General features: G+C 35.0%; 1 protein-coding gene across 1 annotated transcript in view; it reads left to right on the forward strand.

Annotated features, from left to right (window-relative positions):
- Window positions 1-25,951, forward strand: part of DPH6 (diphthamine biosynthesis 6) — a 195,633-nt gene that overhangs the window by 143,441 nt on the left and 26,241 nt on the right. Inside the window, exon 14 of the mRNA XM_068684356.1 lies at window positions 14,852-15,257. Coding sequence (XP_068540457.1) covers window positions 14,852-15,257 — 406 coding nt within the window. The remainder of the gene's footprint in view (window positions 1-14,851; window positions 15,258-25,951) is intronic.

The raw sequence follows: 25,951 nt of genomic DNA on the forward strand, positions 1-25,951 counted from the left end.
GTGCACGTAGTATTTGAAGTATGCAGACTGGCATGAATTTAAATAAAATTCATGTATTCGCTGACTCTTTATCCTAATTAGAAATAGATTATGCTCAAATATTGGAAGTCAAAGCTTGTTCTTATTGCAACAGGTTGGACAGAGTTTAAGATTCTACCTACCTATGGAAAAAATTACCATAAAACCTAAAAGGAGTATAAGATAAATAAATAAATAAAAGCTTTCCGTGAGAGGATATGTACTTTTTCAGCATCATGAACAGATTTTGTAAGTCTGTTAAATTCAGGTACATGTTTTTGTATATTTTGTCATACATATTAGTTAATGGTTATGTTGAATACAATTGTTAGATTTCCAAATAGTTTTGTAAACTCTGTGCCCTATAGACAATAGTGTAGGTAATACTAGTTTAACTGGTCTTCTTTTACTAGCTTCTCAAACAGAATAGTTGAAATGTAAGAAGAAAATGAATGTTATAAAGGTATAAATGATAGATTAAAACCCCGCTACATTTACACTGTAGAAAAATCTTGCACGGACTAATTAGTGTAATTGGTCATTTTAGCAAAAGAAAACTAAATATTTTTGAAAAGCATTGCCACAAGCCAGTAGCTATACCTATCAAAAATTCCATATGAAGAAAATACATGTTTCTCTTTCCTTTTATTGTCTCATCAGGTTTATAACATTTATTTTGCTACTAGATGCTATTTTGAGTGTTCTACAGTTTGATGTATTAAAGCAGGCTTCTTTTATGGCCCACGTTAAGAACAAGCAGTGCATTCAGATAGCACAGTGGTAGTGGGTCTTTCATCTTGTGCCTGGTGTATTTCATTTCCCCTGTGTTAGAATTAAACAAAGCTTTTGTATTCATTTGAAGCGACTGTAATGAGAATATTTAACACAGGTCAAATGCAGATAGTGGAACTCTGGAGGTCCTCGAAACTATTCTGCCTTTTGACACCGGGCCACAATGCAAGGTAAAAGAATTGCCACTTTCCTTTTTCTTAAAAAAAGGAAGATTATAATACCCTATTTGTAATTTAGTGGAAACTGAATTAATTTTAAAAAGGAATTTAGTCAACAAAAAGAACAATGAAGCAGTGTACATGTTCTTAACTAAAGCCATTATTAGAACATGAATATACATATAAATAAACATATGATTGCATAAAGTTCTAAACAGTGTACATGAATTTAATCTGTTGTAGAACATAAACATAAAATATGAACAACATAAGAAAGGGGAGGGTTTCTTGCTTGTGTGAATGTTGGTGAAGATAGAGATACAATCAAATTCTCAGCTGGTATAAGGCACCATAACTCTCTGATTCCCATGAATTGATTTACACTAGCATATTTGGCATTTACAGGTAATATATACATGCAAATTAACTTTGTTTTTCAGTTAGACACACTGAAGAAGCACACGTCAAGTTGTTCAGGGTAGTAAAGAGCCTAGTTCATCCAGGTTGACTAATTTTCCCCTGGAGCAGTCCATTTATAAGAGTTTTTTTGAGTGATTCTTCATCTCCTTTGCTGAAAATATTAATTCTGCTTTGAGTCTGTCACTTTTGTGCTAAGCAACAGGACATATATTCATCCAGTGTTTTGCTCAGACCAGAGCCTCTGGTCAAAAGTCTTAATTGTGATGGCTGTGAAAGCCATTAGAGGATTTTAGCCCTGAGTCTGGTACCGGTTGTCAGTGCCTCTATACAGAGGGTAAGATGCCATTTTGGTTTAAAAGTGATGAAGGTCCTATTTTCACTCAAGAAACTTCTGTATTAAACTGCAGTCCTAATTACCTGTAGGGCACTTTAGATCTCCACAATGAAGGAACCAACCTCAGGACATTCATCGGCTCTGGAGTTCTTCTGTTCTCATCCAGATGAGTTAAAGACCAAAAGAACAGCCAGATTACCACCTCAGCCTCCATGTTTTACTTACAACTGGTCTGTCTTAAATTTGCACCGCTTTCCAGTGGAAATACTGGCTTACTACTGTATAGTACAGTCCAAGGGATCCTACTAAATTCCAGTACTTGATTATCTTGATCTCTGGTTCTCTGTGCTGATCTCATTCTTTTTCCTTCTCTAAAAATATCAGAGTGGCTTTTAAATCACGTGTATGTGTGTATATATTTAAATCAATTATAGATATTTGATTTCCCTACTCATAAATGTCAAGATAAAACAAAAAATATATATATTTGTTTTCTGTACTCCATTTTTAAACGAGTATGTAAGACAACCTAAAAGTGAACTATCATCATTTGAAATTTATTTAAGTGTTTGCATAACAAAAACAACCAGTGCTAACTGGTCCGTACTCAGTAACATGCATGCCAGCTCAGCAGTGAATAATCAGTTTCAGCTTCCTCTCTGTATTTATTCAGCTTCATGGATGAAAATTAAAAATACTTCCAGCTGTTGTGATACATGTGTATAGCTCTTGTCATTCCTTTAGTTGTAACACAGCTGGTAACACTTGAAATCTAACTTTGATTTCATTTTAGACATTACTCAGTGTTAATATTATGCAGGTCTTTACGCATCTCATTTATAAGCACCTTTGTGGTGTATCCGTATTCTGTAGATGACAAAGTAGTTAACTTCATATATCTCTATAAAGAAGGGAGTGAGCCTCAAAGAGGAAAACGTAACTGTTAACTGATGAAAATACTAATTGTCAATCATTTCTAATTAAGTCAGCATTTTTTGTAAAGTTTTGTCATAATTTGTCAAGTGTATCTTTGCATGGAATTGTAGATATCTGTTCAGTAGTGCATAGTCTCCCTGTGCATGTTCTGCAGAATGACAAGGGGAGATGTATAGATACATATTTTCACTTTCCCATCCTCCCCATACACATATATATGCATGTGTATATAAATATACATACATACATACCCAAACATATCCATGAATATGTATTTGTATTTTTCATCGACTTTTAACTAGCATATATATTAATATGTGTTATATAAAGGCATTTTAACTCAAGATTGGCTTATCGTTTTTAGGTGCCTAAAATTAGTTACCCTGAAATTCCTTTCATTAGTGGGTATACTGGGTCTGGCTGGGGTGGAGTTAATTTCCATAGGCAGTGGGTGAGAGTACAGGATGGAGAGACCGGAGAGCTGACTCAAATCTATTATTTCATATTATTGTTAAAGGTGTTTGTCTCAATGAGTGAAAGTCTGGCAATTAATAGGAGTTTAGGAGTGCCACCAGAATTTTCAGATTGGTTTTCTTCTGCCTCCAGTAATATCACAATTTCCTTCACTATGTACTACAAAATTTAATTTCAGGTGTAACAGCAGTAGCCAATGGTGCTATACATCCGCAGGTGAACTTGTGACTGTAGTTAGACTATGTGAGGTAAGAGCTGACACTTGGTTTGAAAATTAGCTCAACAGCTCAAATTCAAAGTTCAGAAGGAAAGTAGACTTTCAAAAAAAACATCTTTGCAATCAGGATCTCAAATTTAAATTCTGAATCATAAAATCAGATAACCTTAATGCCCAGAAAGCAGATTTTGGCCATTAAATTTTCTCATTTTCTGTCGCATTTGGTTACACATTCTCACGTGAATTTCAAGTGGAATCTTTCCATCTTGAATGTCCTTAATTCAGTTCAACTCTCTTTTCTAAGTGCTTATTTTTGACACTACACTTGAAGAATAAAACCCTCAGAGTGACAGTCTGTGATCATGTTTCATGTGGCAGACTTCATTTGCTTTCAGTTTATATTGCTATCAATTTATGACTTTGTTCCTTAAATAGTTATCATTTTTTCCACATTGTAACTGATATATTGAATGATATATGTTTGAGAGGTATTTCAAGGAATCTTAACTCCAGTCATTAACTGGTTATCTCTTGGCTCAGGAATCTTTAGTTTGTTGAGAGGAAGTTAATATTTTTAAAGCAAATAAAACAGCTTTTTAATGTGTAATTTTCTTATAAATTTTACATTTTCATGCCCTTTTGAGTATCTAGCATGCAGTGCTGGAATTTACATTTAGCTCTGCAGGAATTGCTTTAAATATTATTATTACCAAGGAAGAAATCAAAAATCAAAGTGAATTTTTAGTACAATAGCGAGGTATAGGAAGGTGCAATTGCAGTAACAGCAGCCTGCATTATTGTATAGAGCTAACTCACAGCTTGACAGAAAGTCCCTGCTGGGGAGGAAATGTAGGGGAACTGGCAGGATTTTGCTACATCTGCTCCCTACTGCTAATAAGCTTTAACCTGTTTCATTTTTATTATGCTTACTGTTTAGATATTTTGCTTCCAAAATTATATCTGTAAATGTGAGAACACATAAAAGACAGCACGACAGGTAGGGCTGTTTGAAAATTTAAATCTATCAGCAAGGGATATTAAAGGCCATAATGAGTAAGATGGTTGCCTTCTTGTTGTGGGTTTTTAGCGTTCAGGCACAGTAATGCCTGTAGAAAGACTGAGTGTAAGTAGTGGGTAAAACAGATTTCAGAGCTTTAGGAACTTTTGCAGCCAGAAGGCACCACCAGATCATTTAGTCTGACCTTTATATCACAGACCATTGCATTTTACCCAGGTATTCCTATTTTGAACCCTGTGGGTGTACTTAGCCAAAAATATATCAGACCTTGAGAGTGTAAAATATTTTATGCCACAGGATGAGAACAGAGGGACTGAGCTTCCTGTGCAGTAGGAATTGTGTTTATTAGGTTTGCATGTACACTTTGTACGAATGGTACAAAGGGAATTGAAGTTGTTTGGTCTGGAGGCTGAGGAGAGACCTCATCTCTCTCTACAACTACCTGAAGGGAAGAGGGTGTCAATACCTTTTTTCAGGTGACAAGTGATAGGATGTGATGCAACAGCCTGAAGTTGCACTAGGGGTGGTTTAGTTTGGACATTAGGAAGAATTTATTCATGAAGAGGGTGTTCAAGCATTGGAATGGGCTGCCCGGGGAAGTGGTGGAGTCCCCATACCTGGAGATATTTAAGAGATGCGTGGACGTGTAATTAAGGGACATGGTTAGCGATGGGACTCAGTAGGTCAGGATGGTGGTTGGGCTTGATGATCTTGAAAGTCTTTTCCAACCTAGCTGATGCTATGTTAGTGAGAGGATCTGTGACTAATTCTGCAGAATAAACTAAACAACCCAAGACTTGTATGAGTTTAACAAAAGAGGAAATCCCTTCCTGACCCATAATCAGACTGCCCCTTTGACTTACAGCAAAAAAAGACATATTCATATTGTATCAGAGTACTTGCTTACTAAAATCTTTCTGCTGCAGCCATAAGCAGTTCCTCCAGAAAAAGGAGAACAAACACACAACCATAACAAACAAAACTGAGATGTAATCTGTCTCAGTATGCGTCTGTGTGGGTAATTAAGGGACCAGTAAGAGGAAAAATCTCCTTCAGCCAGTCACATGCATTTTTAAAGCTAATAGTCGTTGTCTAATTCTGAATTTCAGGCATTGAGCCCCTTGGATGGCTATGTTGATAGTGCTCATGATGTGTCCAGACACATTAATTACAGTCCTCTGAAGATTCTTTCCTCTGAGTGCTCAGTACTGTGTCTGAAGTTTAGAACCACCTAAAAACATACAAATATGGTGTTGTATATTACCACACCCTTCCAATAGCTTCCAATTATCAAACATTTTAAGATCTTTCTTTTGCTCTGATGGTGGCATAATTGTCACATAACATTATGAAATGTATTTTGAAGAGAGATGGAATAAAATTCAAGAGAGAGTTGACAACTCTGAAGTCCATAGGGCAGTTGAGAGTATGCTGTTAGATAATGGGATAGAACAAATTGTGATACTTATCTGATAAATTAAGCTAAAATGGAAGTCTCAGTCTTACATAGGAGATTCTTGTTGACTACTACGCATGTAGTAGTCAATTAGTAGGCCATTTCTACAGGCCACTTTATGTTTTCGTTTTTTCCTTTCAATTTAATCTAACAAGTAATATTTAAGCTTACTTTTCAAGGAAACTTCTATGTTAGTAACCCAAAAAGCTGAAGTGTTAGCCTAGTTATTACAGACTTTTCATATGGCCTTTGTTCATGCTTTCAGTTGTTTATTTCTTCTAGAGACTTGCTCAAAGCTGACTATGTCTTAATGGAAATGCGATACTGATTGCTCTTAGTTTGATCATGTCACAGAGCCTGCAGTGTGCCTTTTCAGTGTCCCAAATGATAAAAAAATGCAGAGATCCAACAATAGAAAAGAGAAACAAAATTAACGAGCAAATGACGTCCTTATATGCTAAATGTAATCAAAACAGAGCCTTTAAGGTTATGTCTTTAATTTCAGCTGAGCTTTTGTCTATCACACAGAAATGAAGAAAATTTATACCACTTCTTGAAGCCTCTGTTGACAGTAAGGGTAAAAGAATACCAAGTTGCTAAAATATTCTGCTTGAGTGATATTAACTATAGATCATATATAGTTATTGATCTGGTTTCTTATGAACGCTTTCTGTCTTCACAGGCTTCTCCATTTGCTCGTCTTTTTTTATAAAGCTTACATATACTTGCAGTAATACTATTCAGAGACCATTTGTCATGAAAGTTTTGATTCTGCAGACTTAATATATTCTTTACATACCAAAAGAAAAAAAAAAAAAAGCCTCTCTTGTCTTCTAAAATTAAATTTATCAGATTTGTTGTGTGATTTGGTCCCTAAAAATGCTTACTGGTGTGGTAACGGTTATATTATGAAAGTTAATTTTTGTAGTTGTTTCTTTTGACATATTTGGTTAGCCACCATAAGATTTTAACCTTGAAAAATCTTAAAAATAGGCAGCAATATATTGTATATGTTTCAGATTTTCTATACTCTTTCTAGTACAATTTGAAGCATGCTCATTTTCTTCACCCATTTTTGCTTTTGTCAAACTTTATTTTTTTGTGCTTGGCATGCTAATTGCTGACTACTTCATATCTAATAATTAATTTTGCATCACCACTGTACCTGCATGTAAATTTTTTTCCAAATGCCAGCTTGTGAAAATATTATATTGAGAGATCACATTAATTTGAAGTCCTTGCGAATTACAAAAAATTATTAAAAGTACCCTAAAAATATTACTGCCCCTAAATTTCTAAAATCATATTTGTTCTCCTATATCTAATTTCCTTTTTTTTTTTTTTTTTTGCTGTTTCTGTTTCCAAAAGATTGGTAAAGACTACACAAAAAATATTCTGCAAAATGTGCTATCAAAATATATATATATTTATATTTTTTATAGAATCTTGCTTTCTATAGATTCTCCCCGTTGGGTAACACCAACCAAGTGTTGGCTGGTAACACCAGCTCAGTGTTCCAACTGACATTGTACAAAATAGTTTCTATATGACACGGTGACACTTGAACTACTGTCAACCTTGTCCAACATGTTGTGGAGTGGAGAGGACTAAAATATCTGAAAAAAATGTTTCTTTTTATATTAACAGTATTTGATCCACTATAAATATTCAGGTTTATAAGACCTCATTTTTAGCCTGCCAGGCTTGTGTATTTTGGGCATGCAGCAAATACTGTTTTATTTCAGGAAAGAATAATAAACATTAGGCTTTTTTATATTTGTAAGCTTTGCAAAAAGTCTTAACAATTTTATTGTTATAAAACACTGTGCTATTCATTCTTTGAATTCAGGAGTGTTATATGAGGAATGTATGTGGCCTATTTATTAGATGAACTAGGATGTTGAAAAGGATTGCTTGTATCCTACTTTCTTCAGGAACTGACATTTTTATTCTTATGCGGTTTTCCTAGTGGAATCTTTACTTTTTAAAGTCATAAACCTATTGTTGTGAGAGACTCTCTAGCAAAGCTTGAACTGGATCTCAGGAGTTTGATGCACTCTGTTTTATGCAGGCAGTGTAAAAGAAATTTTAAATGTATTATTTAAAGGCACATTAATCTTGCCACTATAATGGTGTAATAATGCATACCATAGAAGATTTTCATAAACTCAGCTTCTAAAAGTAACATCACGGTATCTTTCTTTTTGTTCTCTGAGTCAATTCTTTGTAGAGACAGCAATTACGCATTCATCTCTGTCTCTTATAGCCCAATTCCGAATTCATCTGTGAGGTAGGTAGTCCTTAGTCCTTACTCACACAACAAAAAGATTATTTCTCATTTGGAACAAATGGAGGATAGTCAAAATAAGCAATTTTCTACATAAATGTTAATAATTGAAATGTGTACCTTTTTTCTACTAAATTATGTAAAATAGTTAAATGCTCATAAAATGCTTTGAATATAGGTTTGTCTCATACTTATTATTCCTGTGTTAATAGGTCTGACTTAGATTTTACATTTTTTAATGAAAGAATACACTACTAGACAGATTCTAGAAATCTGTACAAATTCTAGAAAGTCTCTTTCAAGCTTAGCACTTATAAAACCTTACTCTGTAGTTTAGTTTACGCCCCTACATCCCGGTGTTTTTCCTTTAACTACACTCATAACATTGGAGCTTTGTTTTGAAGCATTAGGAATTCATTAGTGTAAGATTATTCTTACATAGCACATACCCTGAACACATACCATGAAAATAAAATGAATTTTTACTAAGAACTATGGCCTACAAAATGCAAGGACACAGTAATACTGCAAGCAACGTGATAACCTTTGTATCTGAACAAAGCTCAGGAAAGAATTAAGCACACGGCAGTTCAGCTAGCCATTTACTTTAATATGGAAATACAGGTTAATTACAATTTTAAAAATGAATCAACATACTCCATTGTTAACCTTCCATCTGAGGGCTTGTATTTTAAACATTTTAATGGAAATATTAACTAAGGCATGTTTCTACCAAGCTCTTTTTTCAGTTTCAACCTACACATGGGTATAAAGTATAGTGGGAGTCCCCATTCTCCTTTCTTGTGATTAGATACCTTACTGAATTTGATGCCATTTGTTACCTATAGTACTGTGGCCTTCAGTATGTTTTCAGCCTTGTCTTTCAACCTCTTCTATTTCCAGCCACTTGTTCTTATACTTTTGCAGATTTGAGTTAAGCATCCACAGCACAAGTTCAGTAGAGGAGTTAAAACACAGCTGACTGTCTCAATGACTCCAGTGGTAATGGGGCTCAAGATGTGTGCGTTGCTGTGGCAGGTGCCTAAACCAGGCAAACCTCCTGCTCAGCACTGTCTGGCACTGTAAATTGTGTTTTACTTTTCTGTGCTAACATTGCTGTCTCTATCAGTATAAACGGGGATTAAAAATATATGTGGCCCCTTACGAGTGGGGTCCCAGCAGTTCTCTGTGTGATTCTACTTTGGGGGTGGGGGGAGGGGAGGATGAAGCTTTTTTTGTCTTTTCTTTTTTTTTTCTTTTCTTTTTTCTTTTTCCTTTTCTTTTTCTTTTTGTTTTTCTTTTTTCTTTTCACATCTTCAGATGTGAACAGGAAAACCATATATCCACCCTAATCTTCTCCCAACCTCAAACTATTTTAATTAATATTAAAATTAATAAAAGTAAAAAAATAATTTTAATAGTTATATAAATCACTATATTCAAATTTGAGTATTTGAATACTCAAATACTTCTGAGTATTTGTTCAGGCCTCCCTTGAATCCACATAAAATTCTTGTAACCACTGTATTCTCTGTCAAGGAAATTTAAGTGTCATCCACCATTGTATTTTTCGTAACCATGCTCTTACTAATGTCATTTGATGATCCGTAGCTCTTGTACAGAAGGACAAGCATGCACTAAAATCAGTTCTTATCCCTATCCACCCTTTTTATATCATGCATGATTTTGTAAACCTCTGTCAGATCCTTCTTAAGGAGGCTGGAGAACATTTTCAGTGTATATCTTACTGAAGGTGCGGATGAACTGTGAATTACTACATTGACATAATGTAGCCCACTGTGTTCTCTATCCCTTGGCTAACAATTCATAATGTTTTACTTGTTTTCTTGACTCCTGTCAACTGCTGTGATTCTTTATTAACCGGTCCATGAAGACTTTCCAAGACATTACTTAGCATAGTATGGTACTCTTGTCAATGTTTAGCACAATATGGCATCAATCTAGTTTGGTATCACAAAACGGAAGGTAAATAAGAGAGTCACATTCTCTAAACTCTTTGTCATATCACATCTTTGTCCTGGGATAAACCACTTCAGATCATGACAGAATCAGAATACTGTCATAGTGTGATCTCTGAGACAATACAGTTTGTGTATTGAATACATTCCTGGAAGAAGGCATTATTGTAGATCCATTTATTTTCAGAGGCTGTCTCCTGTACAGCAGAAGGGTGCTGCCTGGCTTCTTGCTCCAGCCCTCTTTAAATCAGATCATGTAAAAGTGCAGCACAGAAATAGCATCTGCCACCGTATTATCTCAGCAGTCAGATGTTGAGCTTGTACAATCTGGTTATTTTTTTCCAATGACATCCAAATTATTGCTGGTACATAGTTGCTTTGTAGTATTTGTTTCTAGAAAAGATTAAATTTTCTGTGGAAATGCTAACAAGTGAAAATGGGAATCTTTAACGTGCATACACTCTCCCATGAATTGAAAATCATTTGAGTACTGCTAATTCTTAGCTAGAAAATAACTGTTTAAGTGTTTATCTAAATACCTGTAGATAGCAGCTACACCTACAACCTAATGAAATTTGTAAAGATTTGTAAACAACAGATCATACATACCTTAAGAAATCTCTGCTTTCAACCATGCTTGGCCCTGTTTTATCACCCCTCATTAATAAGAATTTCACAGAGGTACCCAAGAATTATTTGTCACTTCTTTTCCAAGAATTGCAAGCCAAACTGCTTTTTCCTCTACCTCAATTTATGTTTGCTTTTTTCTTTCAAGACTGTACTCGAAAAAGGTCTAGGCCAAAACCTATGCTCATTTTATAGAACAATCTACAGCAGTATCCTTATGCAAGAACCCTAAAAACACATTTACCATAGTAAACCATAGTACCGTGGTAAACCGTAGTACCATAGTACCATGGCTGTCTGCCAGAAGTGTTGTCTCACTGATGGGAGTGCAGAATCAGTTGTGAAGAGCAACTTAGTAATGAAATAATGCCACTTTATTTTCACTCCTAATACTAACATATTGTTCCAGCATGATATTTCTTATGATTTCTTATGAATTTCTTTGGAACTTCTTAGCAGAATTCATATCTTCATCCTCATGTACTAGACAGGCTATCATAAAGATATTCAGCTATTTAAGACAGATATACATTTCTGAAACACAACTCAAATCCATGTACAACACAAATGTCAGTGATTTCTTGAAAATAAGTCAGGATAGGTCATTGTTAGAAGTATTTCTGTATGATTCTGAAGCAGCTAGTGAAAGATTTTTAGTCCCCAGTAGCTCCATCACTTGTGCTTCGTGCAAACTCTGAAGTTAAAGGTTATGAGTGCTGTACAGCTGCACCGTGAACAGCCTTTCATCTCATTTGTTAAATTTGGAAATGTACTTTCTCCTGGCCTTAATTTTCATGTATTTCTTCATATTCTAAATGGCAGCTGAAGGCAAGCAGAAATAGGAAGTAATTGATTTAACAACCTAAGACAAGTACAGGGAAGTAGAAAAGTTTGTCTTATGCTTGCTGTGACCTGAGAGAGCTTCTCCTGACTTTTTTTCTAAACAGTACCTCAGCACCTTCGGCCAGCAAAGTGGCCTTTAAGCCTGAATGAGCATGACTTTTTTTTGTTGTTGTTGTTCCTCAGTGCAAAGCTTCAGTATTTCATCTTTTCAAACTCTTTTACAGCACTCAGAGCAGAATTATATTGACAAGGTTAGAATTCATCTCCTAGAGGAGAATACTGTGCTCCTCCTGTTAAGTGCTAATATAACATTTATGTGTTGGTACCTTAATAACAGCCCCAGATTGCCTAATGAAAGTACTGAAAGCAAACAGTACTCAGTGAGATTTTATTATGACTGAAGTGACTGCAATTTGAGACAAATTATCCCTATTTTTGTTTCCATATCAAAAACAGAAATGCTAAAGCAATTGCTACATGTTTGGTGTAGAATTAGACTCCACTGTCATTAATATAGAAGTAAGTGCATTTTTCATGTAAACAGCTCATGAGGGTCAAACATCAGAGACATTCTGTGGAAAATGCTTGTCAATAACCTTGTGAGTGAATTTTGAAATAAAGTGCCTGTAACCTGTCATTATTTCTTCCTCTCAAAGTTGAGAGCAAGTGGATGAAAATTGAGCCTGTGAATTGAAGGTACTGTGAGTTATATGGCCTTATCGACTTCAGGTAAAATGACAGTTTTGCCTTGTTTTTATTTTTCCTTTCAGAGGTCAGGCAATGGACAATATTACCATTATATACTGCAGAGTAAGCAAATTGGTATATAAAAAAAAAGTTATTATCTGTGTACACAAAGATGATGTAAGTCACTAATCTTAAATGCTCTGTGTATTCTCTCTCTAAAAAAAATGGAGGAATGAGTAAGACAGAAAATATCTGCTGGAAGGAATAAATGCCTGAAATTGTTCAAATTAAAACGTGTTTGCTCAAAAAGCAGATAAAAATAATGTAAATTAATCCTTTTAGAGAGTATTTATATCATAAATTTGAGTTGCTTTCCATAAGTTGACATTGTCATACAATAGGAGTATGAGAATATGAATTTAAGTACAAGGTGACAGCAGACCTAAATGTGTGTACAGGGTCTGTCCTGGATGGAACTGACTTTCTTCATAACAGCCTTTATGATGCTGTATACTGGATTTGTGACCAAAGCAGTGCTGATGACACACCCATGTTTTAGTTATGGCTGAGCAGTGCCTGCACAGCATCAAGGCCTTCTCCATTTTTCAGGCTGCCCACACAGCAAGTTGGTTGGGTGTAAAGGGAAGCTGAGAGGCGACACAGTCAGGACAGCTGATCCGAGCTGTTCATCTCATCTGACATCTTATGCAGAAAAAAAAACCTGAGGGGAAGGAGGGTTTGGAAAAGTACCCATTCACAGAGACAGACTGGGCATCAGTCCGCTTGTGAGAGGTGTTGAGGGATTGCCTTCGCATCTTTTCTGTTTGTTTGTTGGTTGGTTGGTTTGTTTTGGTTGTTTTTAGGGGGTTGGTTGTTTTTTAGGGGGGTGTTCTTTTTTGTTGTTGTTTTGTTTTTCCTTTCGTCCTCGTCATTACTTCATTTATCAAACTGTCTTGATCTTGATCCATGATGTACCACTGGGACAGGAAAGAGCAGGTGAGCAGCTGTGTGGTGCTTTGCTGGCTGGGCAGCTGGGCTTCAGCCCACTGCAATTTGGCGTTCCTCATCTGAAGTTCTGAGGCCTTTTTGTATTCAGACCAAGAAGGATGAAACACATTGCAAAAATACAGGGACAAGATAATTATTTTATGAACTCATCTTAGGTTTGCTAAAATTCAGGGATAATACTGTTTAATGTACTTAGGTACAATTAATTTGGGTTGAAATGGCTGCAAATTGACAATTTCTTCCTCTGTCTCATGGAAGAACATTTCAATATCTTGAAATGTTATATTCACTTCCAGTACGTGCTAACATGTTCCAAAGTGATTTATACAAAAACTTTTACAAGGAATTAAGCAGAAAGCCTCTCCCACTTCTTTAATGCCATTAGAGTAAAAGGAGGTCAGTTACTCAGAGTTCACTTACCAAATAAGATAATTAGATGTGCTGGTTGATGTAAAAATAATTTAAAGTACTTTCAAAATGAGTTCTGCTATTAAGAAAATGCTCTTATATTTTAAATGGGTGTGTTTATACCATTCTGCTGTTCAGAACTTTATCGTTGCAATATCTAAACTGTATCTTTAGTATTTTGACTTCTAAAATAACTCTACATGTTTTATTAATTCATTGTTGTTGCTTCAGTGGTTCCTGCCATTTCTATGCTTCAAAGAATATAAATTCTGTCCATTCTGTCCATATTAGTGTATAGAAATTAGCATATGAAAAAAAAAAGGTATTTGTTCATTGCAAAACACATTAAGAACAGTATTTCTTTAAGGTATAGAACGGAAAAAATGAGCAGATATTAACTGTCAGATAAATTCTTAATTGCTCAAAATGACTTTTCATTAAGAATCATAGAATCATAGAATCATAGAATATCCTGAGTTGGAAGGGACCCTTAAGGATCATCAAGTCCAACTCTTGACACCGCACAGGTCTACCCAAAAGTTCAGACCATGTGACTAAGTGCACAGTCCAATCTCTTCTTAAATTCAGACAGGCTCGGTGCAGTGACCACTTCCCTGGGGAGCCTGTTCCAGTGTGCAGCCACTCTCTCTGTGAAGAACCCCCTCCTGATGTCAAGCCTAAACTTCCCCTGCCTCAGCTTAACCCCGTTCCCGCGGGTCCTGTCGCTGGTGTTAATGGAGAAAAGGTCTCCTGCCTCTCGACACCCCCTTACGAGGAAGTTGTAGACTGCGATGAGGTCTCCCCTCAGCCTCCTCTTCTCCAGGCTGAACAGGCCCAGTGCCCTCAGCCGTTCCTCGTACGTCTTCCCCTCCAGGCCTTTCACCATCTTCGTAGCCCTCCTCTGGACACTCTCCAACAGTTTCATGTCCTTTTTATACTGTGGTGCCCAGAACTGCACACAGTACTCGAGGTGAGGCCGCACCAGCGCAGAGTAGAGCGGGACAATCACCTCCCTCGACCTACTAGCGATGCCGTGCTTGATGCACCCCAGGACAGGAAAGTTTAGGGGAAAAAACAGGTTCCAAGAAATAACTGTACTGCACATACATTTTTAATACATCATCAGAATAAGAGCAACATTAATTTCTACCAGTTGTGTAATATGCACAATATTTTGTTTCTCTTTTAGGTTGAAGATTCGGAGACATATAATGATGTAGCTACAGAGTGTGGGATGCTCACTGTGGTTGTTGTATCTCACTTGCCCAGAGATGCTGCCATTGAATGGCACGTTATTGCTGTAGTTGATGATCCACTTCAAAGAAAAACTTTTGCAACGAAGATGTTATCAGAGGGCTTCCAAATTGATTGTGAATTTGTGGAGTCCAGTTCTGCATCTTGTGCTTCAATCTCTGTACGCCTGAGCTTGATTTCACCGTCTGCTTCTCAGCTAGATTTAGATGGACCTCTTTCTGACTTAGTTTCTGTGTTTACACAAGCAGTTGAGAAACTTTCAGAAGACTGCAATGCAAGTCCTTTGTCTTTTAGAGCTTTCTTCAAGAAGGATGTCTTTGATGCTGGAGTACTACAAACAGGTAAGACTTCTGATAGAAAACATGTCATAATACTAAAATTGAGGTAATTTGGTTTAGTTCTGCAGAAGGTTTGATGGCAGCTGACCCTGATGTTGAGCAGGAGGTTGGACTAGATGATCTTCTTCTAATCTGAGTTATTCTATGATTCTATAAAAAGAGAAAATGCTGAGAAATCTGGCAGCCTCAGGGTCTAACATAGGGTTCATGAATCTTTTGCTTAAACACCTTTGAACAATGGTCCATTTGGTAGTCCATTTTTGTCCTGATCTAGAACTATGTTCAAATAACCACATCCCTTGTGCAGACAGGCACTCTTTTGAGACATATTGATGAAATATTAATGCTCTGAAACAAGGAAATGGTGTTCCACCCTCCATATAAGAGGGTGTCTGTTTTTGAACATGGGCTGGTTTCTGGTTACCAGTTAAGTAGACCTTGCTAACCCAAAAAATTACTGTTTTTTTCCCAGTACTTAATTTTTCAAAATTTCGTTCACTCACCAGGTAAAGAGAGTACAGGACAATAAATATAATGTTGCAACTATAAATTATTTCTTATGGTGTATATCTTGATTTTGGCCTATAATCAATTTGGGAAAACTAACATTACCCAAGAGCACAAAAGCTTCTTTTATCTGTCAGACATATCAAACTGGTAGACCATACTTGTATTGAAATCAGTAAGAGCTTTGCTATCAATTTGAGAAGGAACCAAATCATATCCTTAGTCTATATTTGTCTCAAACATGCATGCACTTTAAAAATCCTTGCAGACCACAACTGATCCATATTAATTAGCTGACATAAATGTTAGCCCTCAAATAGTCTACTGTCCTATTTTTTTTCTTAACCTGCAGCAGTTTTTGAAGAAAATTCAACTTGACATTGTTTAATAGATTTAAAGTACAGGAATTGAAAGCTATAAAAATGTGGCATAGAGTAAGCATATTTAATCCAGGAAGCAAAGAATGAACATACAGTCTGACAGAATGTTGTTGTTTTTACTACAACTTGTTTAAGAGCTAAAAGGAAACCCAATAAAACATGTTTCTGGCATGGACTTAACATTATCATTTTGCCTGCTCCCTTTCTGATATTTCTCAGGCCATAAAATAATTACTTCCAAATAAACTTAATTTGCTTTATTAGATATATTGCTCAATATAATGTGTAAATTGTGTGCATGAAAAAGTGATTCAGTTTGATTCCTGTTACACTAATAATGACATAGATATAGAAAGTTGTTGTGATTTTCATATATTAATTCTGGTTGTGTTCAGTTCTCTCTACTGTCATAATAATTCCTGTCATTATAGTAATTTTATCATTATCTTCACTGGTAAGAGATACATCCTTGCAATCTGTAGAATATATAGAATACATTAAATGTAAAAGTAGCAGTAATTCATTGATAAAGAATTTAAAAATAAATTTGGCTACTAAGGAAACACACATCCATAAAGTTCATGTTATAGGAAGAAGAAATGTGCTATTTGAAAATAATTTCTCATATTAAAACAGTTGCTGCTGAAGTGTCTTGATAGTTTCAGTTGAATATAATACATGAATATATGTACATGGCATGATTTTGAATAAGGAGACTAATTTAATGTATTGTTAAGACACAGATATATTTAAGCGTCCTGCTAATACATGTCCTTGGAGCCTCGAAAGGCAAATAGTGTCCAGTGTCCTCACCTTTCCAAAGGATGCAGTCTATTACTGAAATATATCCTTGACTGTCTTTTGTACTATTTTTAATCATATTTCACATAATTTAACTCACACATATGTATTAACTGTCAGCTAAATGAGCACTTTATAGTCTCCAAGATGTTCCCATGCATTTCACTATACCCTAGACAGCATACACAAGCAAGATAAAAATAATCTGTTTTGTCTTCATAGTCCTTATTGGCAGTATTTAGTTTTGTCTGTCAGAATAACTGCAGACGTGTCCTTTAGTATGCTTCACAGATGTAATATACCAGAAATAATATCACACCTTCTTTTTAATCTTACACTATTTTAATGTGCCCATAACATCAGCCTAAGGTACTGGGGATTATTAAACTCTGATGTCCACACTTTTTCCAGTTTTATTCCTATGCTCTTATTTAGCTGTAAAGTGGTCCTCAGGCTTCACTTACAGCAACCTGTTAACTTTTCAGCCTTCTCCCTAAATTTGGATTCAGTACCATGAGAGGAAAAATGGCGTGTTTTACATTACACAGAAGATTATTTTGTTGCCTGATTAGAATCAAAAATGTTTATTTTTTCTGATTCTAGGTGAGTTCAAATAAGCATGTTCTGCTTATGGCATACTTGTATATGCATGAGTCTGACTGTGGAAAATCACAAAAGGAAACAGTTTTGGATTCCAAAATTGAACTGTTTTGTGTCTTTTCATTTCCAAGTGGCCTGAACTTGCTCATACCTGTCTCTGTAGAGGTACCATAAGATATTCTGAGTGTTTGGATGTCTCTTTATAATGATTTCTATTACCTCCAAAGGTTAGTTTCTGTTCTAGAGTATGTCCAATTGGGTATCACAAATAACTTCTGCTACTCATCAGATAGTTGATGTCCTTTAAAAACAGAGAAGCATTTTACTAGGACACAGAATAGACCAGAAGTGTTCTGATCTTGAAAATCTGAGGCCCAATACATGAAGTTTTAAAACATATTCTTTCCTTGAGACAGCTGCCAAAAAATAAATGTTATTGAGAGAGCAGTTTTTCAGTTGCATTTATTAATTCAGCTCAGGTAGTCCTGGTTGCTAACCATCTGTATGATGAGCCATTACTGACATGTCTGATCTCCAACATATGTTAGACATTGTTAATCCCACAAGTAGGTCTGTCCTTTTGGAGTTTTCAACTTGATCAGGTCCGTTGTCTGCTGGGGAAAGATAGTATTAATAACCTAGCAGGGGATGCTAGACACTGCTATTCAAATATATTTAATGTGAAGCACATCAGACAGATATATCTATAATGGAATAGATAGAAATTGTCATGCCTCAAAAGATCAGAGGGATCTTACTGCATTGCAGGTGGACTTCCATCATGTCATAAGATTAGTAAATAGTTTTCAAGAATTCTTGAAAGATCTTGAATTGCAATGTATTGTCTCTTCTAGCAAAAGCATGAGAAAGAAATAAGATATTTTTTTCTTATTAGAATTTAAAATCATTAGATTGAAAGGAAGGAATGATGCCACAGATCTTCTCAATTGAACTTCTGATGAGACGAGTGCTTTTTTGGTGAAAAAAAAAAATATAGAAAATTTATTTGAAACAGTCCAAATAAATTAGAGAAGCCTGTTTGTATCTGACACAGTCAGATGAGAACCAAGAATATATGGTACCCTACATATTGTAGCAGGTTAATGGAAATTATTATATTACATGTTACAGATGTCAAAAGAAGCTAAAGGTTTGTGATGCAAATTTGAGACAGATAGCTTTCTGTCATCCTAAGAGCAGATGTAAAGTTTTATTGAACGAAGTGTAGTACTGATGATGAACTTTTCAGAGACAATCCCTCATAACATACGAGAGCATTATGGGCACCATGCTGAGAACACAGAACATGTAGAGGTAGGAGGATTAGATTAAGCTGACATATATACTTAGCAAGATGCTGTTAAGCCTTTAGAAGTCTTTAACATAAATTTGGCTATTTCTTTCTTATTCTCATTTAAATATACATTAATATAGACACGTCAGAATGATTGGCTATACCATCCGGTTGGCTAGATTATACTTCAGTATAGGGAAGTTGAATGCTCATAAGTCATCCCATTATGATTTCACAAGCCTTGTTCACAGGATGTATGCAAAATAATTTTGAATATTTATTAGGGAGTAGAAAAGGTACTGCATTTACCAGAATGTCATATTACATAATCTCTCTATAATACTATAGAAAAAAAATGAAGAGTGAATATAAAAAGGCAGAAGAGAACAGGCATAGAAATACAGCCTTGTATCAGCATTAAAATTAATATGTAACTAGTTTAAAATGTGTCTGTACTCTGTAAATGCTTAGGACTAAAAGAATATTTTTACTTATGTGTTTATCAGCTTCAAGGATACTAAAATTAACTTAAATATATAACTTATATTATATAGTAACTGTAATTTAACTTAAATATATAACTTAAAAATAATTATAATACTGATCGAGTAGAGTTCAACTGGACTGTAGAAAATCTTACTTTAAATGGGACTGTTTCTTCCATGGAAACAGAAGCCCTGTTAGGCATCCATTTAGGAATCTTAGGAAACTACTAATATAGTAGTTTCCTGAAGTATGTGCAACATATTGCTTTTAAACTAAGTATTCCATTTATTAAGACACTGAATTATCTATACATTTTTCTAGAAGCTTTCCAAAGCACATGGTTCTAGTACTGTTAGATATAAGTTATGTAGCATAAATCTTAGGCAAGTGGAAGTACATCAAGTGAAGATAAAAATATACGTTTTCTTAACAAGGCATTTTCATGCACTGGGAAAAAAAAAAAAAAAAAAAAAAAAGGTACTTAAAAGAATTTTTTTAAGTATTACAAAAAAGTAAAGCTGAATTAATTACATTAATGTCCATGTAGTCAGTACCACTCAGAGGAAAACCAAATTTAGTCTATTTAATGATTTTTTTTTTAATTACATAAGGCAAACCGCAGCCAAATCTGAATGATACTCAGTTACACAGTCAAGTAGCCTGCTTTCTCAAGATTATTTAAAAAGTAGTATATTGAGGAAAACAAAAGGAAAGCAAGAACAGGCAGAGTTATCCAGAAGTGAACCAAGAGACACAATGTTTTCAGTAACTACAAAAAGTTTCTGGACCTTTATCTCTCCAGTCATTCCCCAGAAACATTGACAAGCAGCTCCAGTAGCAGCAGAGACTTCAGAAAAACATAAAGTAGTGTTGATCTTCTGTCTAGATCTCCAGCATTGCTAGTGCAATGATTCTTGTATACTCCCTTTGTTTTTTCCCTCATATTTTACTAGTCTCTTACCTGCTACTTTTGGTATACCAAAAATAAAGCAAATGATCTTATAGTATCAGACAGTCAGAGAATAAGAGAGGAGAATACGAAAACATGGTTTTCAATATTGCATCTCTCATCACACGTAGATCTTATCACAGACCTGATGCCTTCTCTTGTCCTCTTTTAGATGATAAAATAATTATGGCTGATTTGTTGGAGGGAGGAATTTAGTACAGATGTTACAGTTCTCTGTTTATGGAGATATAAGGGTTTCACTTTTTTAGTAGGTAGGGAAAGTGACACTAAAGATTGTTCCAATCCAGAAGAGAATTCTAGGATTTGGGATTAGTTTTGTTTTTGCCATAATGTAGATCTATGTAACTTACTGAGTGAATTTCAGCATTGAAATGAATGGTAGCTCTCCACATGTGAGTAATAACATGAACAAAAAAAAAAAAAAACAACACATCCTGATCATTTCCAAGACCTTTCTTGCACCTGCAGAATGATACACCTCACAAATATAAATGTCCTTTCAGATCATCCAGTTGTCAAACTACAGCTTAGTTTCAGTTGTTGTAACATATACTCTACTTTTCAGGCTCCAAATGATGACTTTTTCCCTTTCCCTTAAAATATTTAAGAGTTTAATCCAATTCAATAAAAGGACATCTTTTCAACACTCAGCTATTAAGCACAATTTCTTACTTTCTTTACAACAATGGAAAAGAGATGAATCCTACTTGCAAGTTCCTCTTGTTCATAGTAGTATGTCACCCAGATACTCCTGCTTACAGTTCTCAAACATTCATAGACTACTATCAAGTTCTTCTCCACACTCAGACATACAGATCTTGTTATATTAGACTAAAGTGTTCACAATCAACTCTTCATTTCATTAGCCACTTTTTTTTTTTTTTCCTATTCTTTGGACTTATTTTGGTATGTTATGATGTTTTAGGTAATATGTTGTGAAGAACAGAAGACATTTTTTTCTACATTTTTTATTAACTTGGAGAGCATTTATAATAGGCTACAAATTGAGATTAGAAAAAGAATTGATTTGACCAGCTTTGCAGTCTAATGATGTAGTTGTTGTGGCTAACGTAGATAATTTGGCCAAATAGAAATATTTTTAAAATATCATGTTGCTGTCTGAAGTAGACTATAAAAATGTACTTGGTTTTGTACCAAGTCCTATTAATTTTAAATAAATAGAAGATCCAAGAATAGTTGCCTAACTGAAAGAAGAGGAAAAATTCAAATTCTTCGGGTTTTCTGTTAAGAGAATAGAGAATTTGCCAGGTATCATTGTTCAAGCAGCAGACCTACGCTGCTGCTCAAAAAATAGAGAAAGAAAAAAGAAATGGTTAAATTAGTCGTTGGAGAAATGAATCAGACTATCATACATGTATATATAAGCAATTAAGAAACACTGATGTGATTCATGAGTGTGTTTAAAATGACATTTTAAAAGGGTAGAAGCAGCTAAATTTGGTCTTGGGCTACAAAGGTGGCTTTGTAATCTTGCTATTGCTACCCAAAGTATCCAGTCAAGGGACCTGATATATTAAATAACTCTTAACAAGCTGAAAGTTTTTGTATCTGTTTTCAAGGCTGTTACTGTACCTTCTACAAGTCACTGTGAAGGTCTCACATAAGATAATGGAGAAAGGATTTATTTGTCTTCTATCAAAAACTTGCAGATTTTATTTATTTTTTAATAGTAATATTGCATCTTGAATGAATTTGCATAGGAAAGTGTTTTATGCCTGTGAGGCAGTTTAAAATATATTAAATCCTACTTCAGGGCAGCTGCCTTCTGTCCTTTAGGATGGGAAATTTATTTTTTAAGAGCACAGATCTTAGACTGAGAAAAATTCAACCACTTGGTGCCAAGGCCAAGTAGAAAATTTAGACCACCTTCTTCTTCAAAGTAGAGAGCATGTGATATCTAAAGGCTTTGTATGGCACAGCCATACATAAAAATCTTATCTAAAACTTTAAATGAAAGCAAGTTCTTTAATTGCTTGACCCAAAAATGATCTAGAATATACACTTTTTATCTTCAATACATAACACTAGAAATCTCTTGATAAGGTTGTTTTAAAGCTACCTGTGTACAACCTCGCAATTCTTCCAAATTTCAGCTACTGAAATCTGCAATACATTTACAGGTTACACTTTGTTCCCTGTCATGTTTTCACATTGTATTGAAGTACTTCTGAGTTCTTAACTGAAGTAATTATTTGTGTGGACTTCTTAGTTTTCCTGTTGAAGATTTACGTGCCATGACCAGTGGGACAAAATGGACCTGCCATAAATCAGATGTTTTGCAGAAAAAGTCATAGATCATAAAGAAGAATTTCCTAAACTTGTTGATGTGTAAACCTGATTTGCTTTCCTCCCTTAATCAGTTTAGAAGATAGAAGCAATTTTTTTTTATGGTAATCCGGGCAGTGGCTTTGCTGCTTGATGCTATTTAATTAGTTATCTCAATAAACATTGGAATTTGCTAAAAACAGTAGGCTATAAGGTGAAGATCTTGAAAGAGTAGATGTAAAGAGTTTTTGATTATGGAATGAGAAACCAATATATTCTGTAATGAGTCAGAAGGGATAATTTTGGTAATTAGCTCTACAAGGAATCTGAACAGATTAACAGTCTTCTGGAAAATTGTTATCTTCTAGACAGGTGCAAGTATACATGGTCTGTCCATATATGCATACGTTTTTGTATATTCACCTAAAATGCATAAAGAGCAAGCATCCTCCTGCAACATCAAAATGAATTTTTTGAAACTTTGTTTAGTACTTTGTTGACAGAGAGCACCTATGAAAGTATTTTACAAAAATATCATCAAGCATTCAGTCATTGCCAAATTTGGATCATCTGGTGTTTAATATATGAGGCATACATGCTCTGTCTGTCTATCAAGAAACCATTTATGACAAATTCAGTTTTTAATGACACGTCACAGATTATGATTTACAATTACATGAAAAGTTTTTCTCTGATACTGTTTAAACATGCCAACATTTTTGGACTCATTTCTAGAGACCTCTAAGGAGTTCTATGGAACTGCCACTGGAAACTGGTCTGAAGGACACCACTTTATGATTATTGTCTTAATTTTTAGACATAGCACAAATACGTTTTGTCTTGACAGAGATGTTGTGGTTGTGCCCTCCCTGCCAGCCAGGCTGAACAGGGCTCTGAGCAACCTGGTCTAGTGTACGGTTGGAACCTTAGGTCCCTTCCAACCCAACCCATTCTATAAGTCTATGAAATCAGTCCTCTGCTTAAAATGTTTCCAGCATGCATTTATGAAGGGGATTTTGTTGTTGTTTTTGGAATACCACTCAATGTCATACAGTCATACGCTGACTCAGAAGGAAATATATAAAAGCCATGCTTAGGATCCATAAAAGTATTGTAATTTTGTTCAACCACTTCCCACCCATTTAACAGGTTGGGGCCTTGGATTGATTTATTTTTGTTGTTGTTTTGTTTATCTGATATAATGCAGCTATTACAACAAGAAAAAGTGAAAAGTTTTTTCTGTTTATGCCACATGCACTGTAACTTTTAAGCCTACAAAATAGCTGTAACTATCCATCAAAAGAAAGTATTTTGCCATTGTTGCAGTCAATCATTGGACAATGCATAATATATGCTCTCAATAGTCTGTTTCTTTTGAAACTTCTGGTGAATTTCAGTTTAAAATAACATAAGGTTATTAGGTGTCATTGAGAAAATTGCTGTCTTTAGAAAAAACAAGCTAGGAATTTTTTATTATTATTTATTTTAGTTTTTCCTTCTTTGGACTTCCCTCTGCTTTTACTTGTAAGGCATCAGATCTGCTATGTTAAAATCCAATTAAAAGATCTAATTCATTGACACTTAGAGTACATTTATAACATAGTCCCTTTAGGCACTTCTACTTGCACATAAATCAACACTGGCTAATTGGAGAAGAGGTAATTTTTGTAAATCATAACAAATTAGAATATTCTTTCTCTTTCTTCTTATATCTGCATGGTAAGAGTGTAGCCAGCAGGTCGACTGAAGGAGCTGCAAATGGAATACCACTTCTCTTCTTGTGGCATCCCAGAATGTGAGAAAGAGATCACCAAAATGGAGAAATTTCAGAGAAGAGCCACTAAAGTAAATGGTTAGAAGCATGACATATAAGAGATACAAGAAAAGGAACTGGCTTTGTTCCACTTAGGGAAGAGAAGGCTGGGGAGGAACCAAATGGCAGTCTTGCATTACCTAGACAGGTGTTGTCAACAAGGAGCCAGGCTTGTATCAGAGGTGCACAGACAAGGGGCAGCAGTCACAAGGTGCAGCAGGAGAGATTCCAGTTGGACACAATTTTTTTCCACAAGAGCAGTGTGTGCTCATGTAGGCTGCCCTCCACCTTGGAGGTTTCCAAAACCTGACTGCACAAGGCCCTCAGCAAACTGATCTAATGACAGAGAACCTTTCCAACCAAAAGTATTCTATGATATATTAAATCATAATTAATTGGTTGAAAATTTTACCAAAGATTCTGAAAAAAAAAAAAGCTTTTTTCTGTCACTAATACTGCATACTCTTGCAAAAGATGACTACCACCCACTCCTTACTAAGATAATAATTACTGAACCCAATAAGCAAGATTTTCCTATTGTAGTCTATCTTTGAAAGAGAACTGGTTCTTTGGTTCTTTGCTTTTTTTGTTTATTTGTTTGTTTTTCTTTTTTTTGAACTAATTTCTCTTCAGCATGCACTTTGGTCCTTTTTTCTTTCCATTTCCGTCCTTAACAGAACTCATACAAGTTCAGAATGAGAATTAGCAATGGGCTGTGATCTCTCTGCAGTGTTTCTTATGACAACATAAAACCAGTGTGTTTACAGAGTCTAATTCATTTGATAATGATAAAGCCTGTTATGAAGTTGAATAATTTGTATCATCAGTAATGTCATGCCTTGAACTGGCAATTCAATTTAATCAAAAACAAAGTTATTTCCCTTTATCTAATATGTAATAGCATATTAGATAAAGGGAAATAGCATTTGATGGGGAAAAAAAAAAAAAAAGTATACTCAAGATAACTGTTTCTGATACTTAGAGAGTACTGAGTTGTCTTTATTCATCCTTCCAGTGATGTATTTTGATAAGGTAAAAGTACATCAACTTTTCATAGAATCTGTTCCTTATAAAAAAGGAAAACAAACAAACATAATGAAATAGCACCTCATTTACAATAAAGGAAACATTTTTTATTACAAAATCTATTCTCTAATTATATTATTCTGTTTAGTACATGTTAATTCAGTATACTGGCTATTAGGTTGAAATTAGGCATAAGAATAAACATATCTCACCTGTTTTACCCTTAAGGATATCACCCATATGCTGTTTTTATAGATGTAAATCTATTTGAGATATACCAATTTATTTATTTATTTATTTATTTATTTATTTATTTTGTGGCACAGGAGTAAGTGACTTGGTAACTTCACACAAGATGGTAAAACTACAGAGCTTTATTTTTCCTGAAGTTCTTGGCTGAAGTTACAGATACTCAGCAACCCTCAAAATGAGGTGCTGTTTAGAGGCAGCACTATAGTAAGACTAGGTAATGAAAATGTTGAAGAGCAATAGTTCATTGAAATGCTTGCCTTGTTTCAGAAAGGGGTTTGAGAT

This window comes from Anas acuta, chromosome 5, assembly GCF_963932015.1.
Source record: "Anas acuta chromosome 5, bAnaAcu1.1, whole genome shotgun sequence".
NCBI lineage: Eukaryota > Metazoa > Chordata > Aves > Anseriformes > Anatidae > Anas > Anas acuta.